The sequence below is a fragment of the Hibiscus syriacus genome, unplaced genomic scaffold (assembly GCF_006381635.1).
Source record: "Hibiscus syriacus cultivar Baekdansim isolate YM2019G1 unplaced genomic scaffold, ASM638163v2 tig00112114_pilon, whole genome shotgun sequence".
NCBI lineage: Eukaryota > Viridiplantae > Streptophyta > Magnoliopsida > Malvales > Malvaceae > Hibiscus > Hibiscus syriacus.
The window spans coordinates 190714-201213 of NW_024063255.1; the positions used below are offsets into that span (position 1 = coordinate 190714).

The following is a 10500-nucleotide window of genomic DNA, read 5'->3' on the forward strand; positions in this document are numbered from 1 at the left end:
ACAAATATTGAATACATTTAACTAATGAAAAAAAATACCAACAACATAGTTGAATACGTGAAAAAAACCAAAAATTAAACCAAAATGCTTAGATGAAAAATTAAAGGAATGTAGCTTTTGATGTAGAACTAGAGGTCGGGCAGAGATTTTTGCAAATCAATTATAGGTAAAATGACCAAAATAAGCAAGGTATATATAAATTAAACCCATCAAACCGACCGAATGCTTTAATTTTAAATCATATCAACATTTCTTGACTATGTACTCCATTATAAAATAAAATTAAAAATTGAACTTATTTTGCATTTAAACTTTTAAAATTGTACTTCCGAAAAAAGATAATATAGCTAAGTTGTAAACATGGATATTGACATCCAAATAGCCCCATATTTCATACTTTTTCCTCCGAATACCCTCCTGTACTAATTGGTTGATCGTTGTTTTCAACTTTTTTATACACAAAACTCTTAGTAATCCACATATAAACACACAAATTAACCCCACTCAACCCTGCCAATACCCAATAAAAGTAATTCAGATTTGAACGGTTGAGATTATTTCCCAGCCATGCATGCCCATGCTTTGAAGTGATGGCTTGCACAACTGAGATTATAGCTGTGTTTACGAAGCTCCCAATTCCCACTACACTTATATATGCTGCTGCCCCGATGCTTCTCATTTCTTCCGGCATTTGATCGTAGAACAGCTCTTGTAATCCGACGACCGTGAAGGCGTCTCCAATTCCTGTGAGTACGTATTGTGGAACCAACCACCATACGCTCATCGGGACTATGGCTTTCGGGGTGTCGAGTAGGCCGTGTTTGCTTGCGGTGTTCACCCTAGCCGTCTCTACTAGGCCTGCAACAAACATGTTCAATATGGAAACGAATAGACCGGTACCGATTCTTTGTAGCATTGTAATTCCGCGGGGATGTCCGGTTACTTTTCGAGCGATGGGAATGAAAACCCTATCATAAACCGGGACGACAATGAGGATTGTGAGGCCAACGAGACTTTGGAGTGCTGCGGGAGGAACTTGGAAATCGGGACCTATCGATCGCGACATGGTGGTACCTTGCTTGGTGAAAAATGTGTGCATTTGAGCTATGACGGCACTGAACATCAAGCATGCAAGCCATATAGGGATGAGGCGAAGTACAAGCTTAACTTTTTCAACTTGGTTCAATGAACAAAGCCGCCATGGATCCTTGGTTTTCCTCAAGGCGTCTTTGTTGTCAATGATCATTGCCTTGTCCAAAAATCTGCAGTTTCAAGTAATATCATAAATGATTCGAACTTCAATAGAGACTTGAGATTTTTTTAATTCGATTATAAAATTACTTTTTTTTTATGAGATTGTTTATTAATATAATTTATGACTCAAAAGTTAACCAACTGCAGGGTATTTGAACGTTTAGTATTAAATGGTTGAATCTTTAGAGCATATGCTACCACTTGTAATCACCTTAGATTATTAAATAAAAACATTAACATTTTGAACCCATTGAGTGGTCTCAGTGATTAAAGAGAGTGTTATTTTTTAGGTCTTGAGTTCGAGCAAAGTGTATGCACTATCAATGAGATACTACCTTATAATCACACAAGATTATTCAAAAATAAAACTTAACATTCTATATTTGGGGACTAAACTTAAAGACTGTTTGCTTCTTAAGATTCTTTATCTTTTACATTCATCCTATACATCACCCATTTGATAAGTACAATTAATTAAAATATTATAAATGGTAACTATAACAAATATAATAAATACATTTCTTAAGCTAAACCTTTAATATGCTCTAAATAGCAAATTATACATGCATCATACATTTATTCTTTTTAATAAACCTTTTTATATAGATACACTAATTTTAACCAAACTTCAAGGAGAAAAATTTTATTTGAATTTGATGTTTCTCTTGCTTCTAAAATTCAAGCATTGCCAACTTTGTTATTATTATTATTTAATAATTTATTATGATTTCTTTTAATTTAAAGTTAACAATTATTTTTCAAAATATAATAATTTTATATTTGGATCGTTGTTGGTATATTTTTTTATTGTTTTATGAGTTAATTGCACCATGCGTCCTCAAATTATGGTTTTTATTCTAAATTAGTCTTTAAACTTCTAAATATTCTAATTTCATCTTCAAACTATGACTCTCATTCTAAATTGGTCCCCAAACTTTTAAACATTCTAAATTCATCCACAAACTACGATCCTATTGGCCCTTAAACTTTTAAATATTCCAATTTCTTCCCCAAAACTTTTGAATGATTTTTGGAGATGTTATTAGGAAGTTCAAAAGTGTGGGGACAAATTTAGAATGAGAGTCATAGTTAGAAGATGAACTTAGAACATTCAAAAGTTTGAGGATCAAGTTAGAATGAGAGTCATAGTTTAAGGATGAAATTGGAATATTGAAAAATTTAGGGACTGATTTACAATAATGTTTGTAATTTGAGTATTTGTGGTGCAATGAACTCTCTTATATGATTTTTATAAGACATTTACCTTAACTGTTCGGTACGGGCTAAATTGTGGCTCCTGGTTTGACAATTGGTGTTGCTCCCACTTACTCTATCATCATCATAACATATCCCCCTGCCACCGAGGGTTTCATTCACGCGCCACTTCTTTGCGGCAGCGACCAAGACCTGAGCCATCGTGGTGAAGGGACTCCCCGTCGGCCGCTGCTTTCGGTACCTCTTGATTCCGATTAAAAACACTACCAAGGCCAGCGCCAATGTCCCTGCTAACACCCCAAATCCTGCTGCCCAACTAACATTATCCTACACGACATCAAACATCACCTTCACATTAAAATTTATAAATAAAAGAAAAGGTTTCAAAATGTGTTATTCCAATTTTAAATTTTTAATCGTAGGATTCAATAGAATTAAATCCGAATTAATTATAATAGAAATGGTTTTTTATATAAATTTAGAGATATGAGGTAGTATATGTTTAAAAACTTTTAACTATTTGACAATGAACGCACATATCCATGTACACGAAATGCTCGAATCCAGATTTCAAGAGATAATAACAAGTCTCTTAATAACTGAGGTCGCTTTCTTCGTGCAATTATAAAAGAATCCGAATGAAAGTGAAAATGATCTGACTTATACGTTAAAATTATCATTATCTTTTAATGCAAAAGTTGTGGCTAAAAAGCAAGAAAAAGGAGTGTGGAGGATTACATTTGAACTTCAAATTGAATAAACGTCACCTTTTATAGGTAAAATTACAATTTTGGTATGCTTTTATGTTCAAATTCAAGATTTAAGTCTGATACTTTAATTATATAGAATTTAATCTTCTATCTCTATAATATCGTTGGTTTTTCAAATGTTAACGAGGACTGTTCTTATAAGGACATATTCAACACAAAAAGCTACATGATAGGTTGCAAGGAATATTTTTTTTTAAAAATCTACGTCAACAATTCAACCATAGTAATAAATTAATGAATTATATTTTTTATAATCACAGGTATTTGATTCATTAATTGACTAATCTGAGTTTATTCTATTCACAAGATTTAAACTCTTAATTTTACTTAAGGGATCTAATATCTTATCCCACTAGACTAATTAATTGTCATAACTAATTATATTATTAAATAGTAAAATTAGAGTATAGAGACTGGTTCTTAAATTTGAGCATCGAAGAAGGATTAAAACCAGAATTTGACCTTTGAAGAGAATCATATGAATTAAACCCTGATTAGCAGCTATTATGAAAAGTAAAACAAAAGTGAAGGTAGTTTGATTTCACCTGGAGATAAATGACGACAACAATGGCGACAGAGGCTCCTGTAACGATCGAAAGGTACCACCAGTTGAAGAATGAGCTTTTGGCAGCTCTTTCTTGGGGATTATTCTCATCGAATTGATCAGCTGCGAAGGTCTGAACGCATGGCATATGGCCTCCTTCTCCTATGGCTAATACGTAGAGCGCAGTGAAAAACACTGCTTTGCGAGAATGCATAGGGACTACGGACACTGATAAACTCAACAACACCAATCCCTACAACACCAAAAAAAAAAAAGAAACTTAAAAAACACATTAGGAATCGCGATAAACGCAACACTACCGATATTGATATATGTTATACCAAGAAGTAGATCAAAGAGGATGCCAGGATGGTCTTGAAGCGGCCAAGGAACGAATCGGCGACGAACGCTCCCAGCAAAGGGAAGATGGCGGAGACGCCGACCCACGTGTTCACGTTCTTGGCTGCGGTGGCCACCGGTTCGCCGAGAATGTTGGTGAGATATGTGATCAGGTTTCCAGCCAAACCATAGAAAGCAAATCGCTCGGCCATCTCCACAACTGCATCAATCAACGATGACAATTTCGTCAAACACTTGTCGAACAAAGACCCGAGATTGAATCCATGAAAAGTAAAACAAAAAGGGGAGAAAAGATTTGCTTACAGATGACGAAAACGGCGGCGTTCCATCCTCCTTTGAAGGGCTTTCGATGGTCATTGTCGATGGTGACCGGAGCAACTGAGCTATCCATGGAGAGTATAGGAAATTTGGCTGAACAACTCTTATGAAAATGGTGGGAAATGTTAAGGACCATTCGTCCAATTTATATAAGTGAAAAACTATATGCTTTGGGCATTTGTGTAAACTAATTTGTTCATGTTTTTTCCCCTTTAAATTTTAGCATTTGTGTAAATTAATTTAGATTGTAGTGTAAATTATTCAATATTCTTTTACTAGTGATAATTTTAAATAAATTTATATTATATATATATATATAATGAAACTTTTTTAAAAAGTAATTCCATCCTTGAGAATATCAAATAAAATATAATACACTAGCAATCAGTTAATTTAGTGGATAAGGTATTAAATATCTTAAGTAAAGTTAAGAATTCAAACTTAATGTTGTCAATAAAATAAACAGGGTTGGAGAACCCATCAAATAATATCAGTAGTTAAAGGGAGTGTTATTCTCTTCAGAAGTCTCGGGTTCAAACAATTATATTTGTATGGTGTGTGTTGTCAATAGCTAAGAGATATTATGAACATAGACTAACTCCAGACTACTAAAAAAAATAAGATTAGAAGGGTCATCACATAATAAGCTTCCGCGATACCCGATTCAAATTAGTCAATCAATATGTTAAATATTAAAATTAAAAAAAAATTAATACAAATACATCATTAAATATAAAATATATATTTAGGTAATACATCTACATTAATATTACATACTAAATATAAGTTCATACAAGGATTTTGCATTAAATATGATCATGTTTTTGAAGTAAGCTGAGTTGGCATTTCTTAGAGACTGTATTGAAAAAAAATACAATTATGTTAATACCTTCTAAGTTTTGTACATTTTCTATTTTTTAAAAAATTAAAGAATAAATTTTGGGCATAACCCCTTACCAAAATTAAACCATGATATGGTAATAAATATCTTAAAATTGGAAAATAGAAAAGATAATTTGTAGAAAATGCAAATTAGTTTAACTTCCGAAAGCAATTAGGAAGATAAAATGAACCATTAGTATAATTTAATAAACTTTTAGAAAATGCAAAGTAGTTTATCTGATTTTGTATATAAAACATTTAAATTTAGATTACTCGGATTAATTGAAAATTTATTTAATAATTAAATTTTGTTTTTATTTAAATATACAAGTATAAAATATGAATTTTGATTAAAAATATTTTTAAATATGGTTAACTCTTACTTATAAATCTTAAAACTGCTACAAATAAGGTTTTTTTTAGTTAGTAGGCGTTAAAGTTAATACTAATTAAATTAAAGTTAAAATACAAAAATAGTTTTATCAGGATGCATTTTTGTTGAGTATTTATTATGAAGAAGTCATAAAGTAAATATTCGACTTTAAAAAACTAATAATTAATCGGTTGTTATTAATTCGAAATTAAATGAATTAATGAGATAGATGAATCAAGGGATTAGAAATTGAGAACTTTATAAAATTAAAAAAAAAAATTAGAGGTCTCGATTATAAAAGTAGAAAGTGATATTGAAAAAATATATGATCTAAATTATAAAGATAAAAATTATTTTTAAATAAAATATAGTATATATTCAAAGACTCAATCATTTAACAATTAATATCCATATCTTTGACATCTGCAACTGCGATGCTCAAATTCATGACCTTGAGAAAATCTCTCAATCATTAAGATATTTAGTTCGTGAAAATAAAAATAAAAAGTTAATTATAAAAATTAAGGATTTTAATTATAAAGGTAGAGAACGAAGGCCCTGACAATCATTCAAAATGCAATTCCCTATTAGCCGGCTCTGATCGGCTTTAGAAGCAGCTTCTATGAAGATTTCACCTTACTTGACTGACATGCATGTGGACAGAGTGGAACCTGGCTTCGTTTCCTGCACTTTCAAGGTCCCTCGCCTCAGCGGAAGCCGTTCGAAAACCCCATCCCAAAATCTGTAAAATTATATAGGAGCAATCGTTGTGGTTGGAAACAAAGAGGCAAGGCAGTTGATTGCTGAAAGTGGCCATTCCTTGTGCTCATCTTTAGGAAATATTGCATCAACAACCAAATTCTCTTATTCAGGGCTTTCATTGAGATCCGCATAAACATAATCGCAACGGACGATGAATCTTATATTAGAGAGACGAATTTTTAAAATTTTAAAAAGAAACGAAATTATAAAATTTTAAATAACAAAAATATATTATTAATTAAAAATATAAAAAATATCTAAATATATATTAATTTAAAATTTTTTAAAAAATACTATCCCTACCAATCCCTTTGATATATCCGTGGCCGTCATCATTAAAATGAAATTATCAATACTTATGATTACCCGCTTGTTACTCTAGATGACAATCATTTTTGGTAATATTTATGAAGACATTAATGGAAGGGAGATAAGTTTCCAACCTTTGTATATTTACAGGATAATATTATATTATATTATATTGTTAAAATTATTTTAGTTTTACACATATTTATGATTATTGTATGAGTGAAAATAGATGATTAAGATTAACTTTAGGAAATGAGAAGATATTCACTAAAAATAACAATTAGTTAATCTCAACCATTTATTTTCACTCATCAAATGGTCTCAAATTTATGTAAAACTAAAAGAGTTTTACATAGTATAAGTGATCCTTGTTAGTTGTCTAACGGTCAATACATATTGTTGACGTGTATTTTCAAATGTGTTCAATCACTTTTGATGACATGACACATGATACGTAAGCAATTTGGGTGACATGATGCATATCATTTCAACAATTAAATATATGTGAAAATACAACGTCGGTAATTTGTGTTGATGTTAGTCAACTAACGATTTTCATCCAACAATGTTTGTTTTAACCAAAAATTATAGCATTAGAACTAAAATCCTATAAAAAATATATATGACAAAATAATTATTTATACAAATATTGAGCTAAACCTGTATATGTACACCTCTTTATTTGAATTAATGCCACTAGTTAATTGAATGCTAATTCAATTGAAAGAAAAACAAAATATCTCGTTTATAAATGATGACTAGTATTAATGGTGTTATTATTTTTAATACTTTTAACAAACAAAATATTTAAAAACCACTACTAAATAATTGAATACGAAATTGATAAATGTACCCATAAATAAATTATTTCACACGATGAGTTACAAACTATAAACATGAGTCGTAAAATAAACATAAAAGATACAAAAAAAAAATAAACTTCTATATACGTTATATAAACTATTTTCTTCCACTCACTTCGTAAGTGTAGTGAAATATATTATGATAAATTATATGATAGGTCATTAAACTATACTTAAATGATTCTTTTAATCACTATATTTTCAAAAATTATAAAATAATCATTAAATTTATCGAATTATTATAAAATAATTATTGTATCGTTATACTAACTGTAAAAGTTTCATAAATCTAGTAAATTTTTAAAACATTTTGATAAAATTTAATAGTCATTTTTTAATAAGTTTGATCAAATTTAATTTCTAATATTTTGATAAATTTAATAAAATTATTATATTTTTAAAATTTTAATAAATAAAATGATTATTTGAACATAATTTAATGACATATGGTGTACTTTACTGAATATAATATATATAACTTCATAAATATATGCATTACCATTTGTTAATTGTACTTTTTATCTCTTAACAAATCTCAAGAATTTATTTTTTGATTTAATTTTAAATGTTAGAAATATTACAATTGTAATATTTTAGATTGTTTAGAATAGTCAAGGAATATATTAACTCTTGTTGGGCATACTTTTAATATCATTGAAAGTGGAGTCATTAGAGGTAGCTAGGCAATGATACACTACTTTATTCTTAACTTTTCAAATCGATTTTCTAATTGTTCATTGTGGGGTGTATCTTTCCAAAATCTTTGATTTTTAGACTTTGAAGTGTTATCTCACTTACTTTTTTAAAAAAAATAATTTAATATATATATATAACTCATTTAAAATGCATAAAACTAATGAGTTTTTGCATGCAAGTATAATCATTTGGCAAAATAAACACCTCCTAACAAAAGGGATGAATCTTTTATTACTATCCATAATAAGTGTAATGGGTATAAAACACCTCCTAATAACAAAAACTCAGTCAAGAAAGATACACCCTAAGAGCAAAATAAACAGTGTCACCCTATCCCTTCATTTTGCTATTTTTAAAATGTTAATTTAATCCAAGAATTTAAATTAAGAAAAAATTAGTTTGTAAATTGGGGTGTGACAAGATGTGACCCGAATCTCATACAAAGTACTTATTTTGTAGGCTAGAGGGGTATGAATCTTGTGATGCTTTGATGATCCTGAACTACATCATGATGCTTACTTGTAATTGTATTTGATAATACATTGTTGATTGCTTATGACTATTCATGTTGTATTATAATATATTTATTTGTGTGACATAAGCTTGTTAGTTCAACGTTCAAAATGTGTTTCTTTGCGCAGGTTCATAAGTGGAGATTGAGGAGCTTATCATCGGTTAATGATTTCAGTTGATCAAGTTATCAGAGTACGTCTTGGATATTATTTAAAGGGTATATATTATTCATTGACAATATGTATTTGAGTCGTAACTCCATTTGATACATCATATTGTATTTTGAGACATTTCTTCGGGAGCTCCCCATTTTGTAAACCTATTACTATTTATGGATTTATTTTGAAAATTTAGTTGGGTGAAAGATTTAAAAAAATGATTAGTCACTTTGGTGATTTCGTATGGTATTACAATCTTTCAGATTCGAGATAGATATAACTAGGGTGTTACACACCTTCATCGTAAGATTCCAACATCTACTTTAGAATACATTTCTGAGAATTATAGTAAACATTTATATCCATATCATATTTATTTACATTCAGTCTATGAACCCTTGTGATATTTTGGATTTATTTTGTAAACTATGAATGTAGACCTTCGGATTTGCAAACTCGAATTAAATATTTCATGAACTTAATGAATTTATTTATGATGAATTCACGTTGCGATGTTTTAAATGGAAAAATTATAATAGTGATCGTTTGGGTGACCCAGTATTACACATTAGACTCATACAAATTTAGAGTGTGAAAGATATCATCCTTGATCATTATAGTATTGATGCGACAATTTATAATGCTAACATGTATACTCACGATACTAATGTAATGATTCAATATAAATGATCGCGTGACAAAAGTTCTTAATTAATTTATATACTATGAATCTAAAATTTAAACCAAAGAAAATGCATTTTATTTTTCTTTTTATTGGTTTAGTGATGTCCTAGTCACCCCCACATTCGAACACTTACCGTATATGGTTTTTTAGCCATCTTTTCTTTACTTATAAAGACTATTTCCGTACCCACTTTGATAAAAAGAAATTCCCATTTTAAACAATGGGACGTGAAATCAACATGACATGTTTCGTTTTTTTAAACAATCACGAACATGAAAAAAAGTCCCAGTACCTTTTTTTAATTATTCTCCTTGCAAATTTTTAATTTTCATTTAATAATAGTTGCATGAATCAGTTGAAATAATTTTGGATTGCTTTTCAAACATTGTTGACTAATATTTTGAAAAAATCTACTTTTAAGGTGCTTTTATGGCTTCCAATCTGAAACCCACCAAATATGTTAACGACATGTAATTTACATGTTTTATAGTCGGCTAACTTGTCACCAAATAAAATTTAAGGTAAATTATAGATTTAATACCTAAACTATTTCATTCTGATACCTTAACTTTATTGTTTTTTAAAATCATATTTAATGTTTAGTTTATGTTTCAATTTGATATCTCATCGTTAAAAAATTAATAAAATTACTAACGTGACATTTTATATTTTTTCAATGATGACGCGACATAAACTTATGGTGACACATCAACATCAGCATTAAGTTTTCAACGGAGGAGTATCAAATTAAAACCTAAACCTAATGTTATGTATGGTTTTGAAAAAAAAAATAAAGTT

General features: G+C 29.5%; 1 protein-coding gene across 1 annotated transcript; it reads right to left on the reverse strand.

Annotated features, from left to right (window-relative positions):
- Window positions 1-361: 361 nt before the first annotated feature.
- On the reverse strand, window positions 362-4534 carry LOC120174561 (protein NRT1/ PTR FAMILY 5.4-like). Its single transcript, XM_039181366.1, has 5 exons — window positions 4447-4534; window positions 4125-4342; window positions 3785-4036; window positions 2519-2796; window positions 362-1262 (listed from the first exon to the last, which is right to left on the reverse strand). Exons 1-5 carry the CDS (start codon window positions 4532-4534, stop codon window positions 392-394), a joined length of 1707 nt encoding a protein of 568 aa, XP_039037297.1. The 3' UTR covers window positions 362-391.
- Between the last annotated feature and the right edge of the window lie 5966 nt (window positions 4535-10500).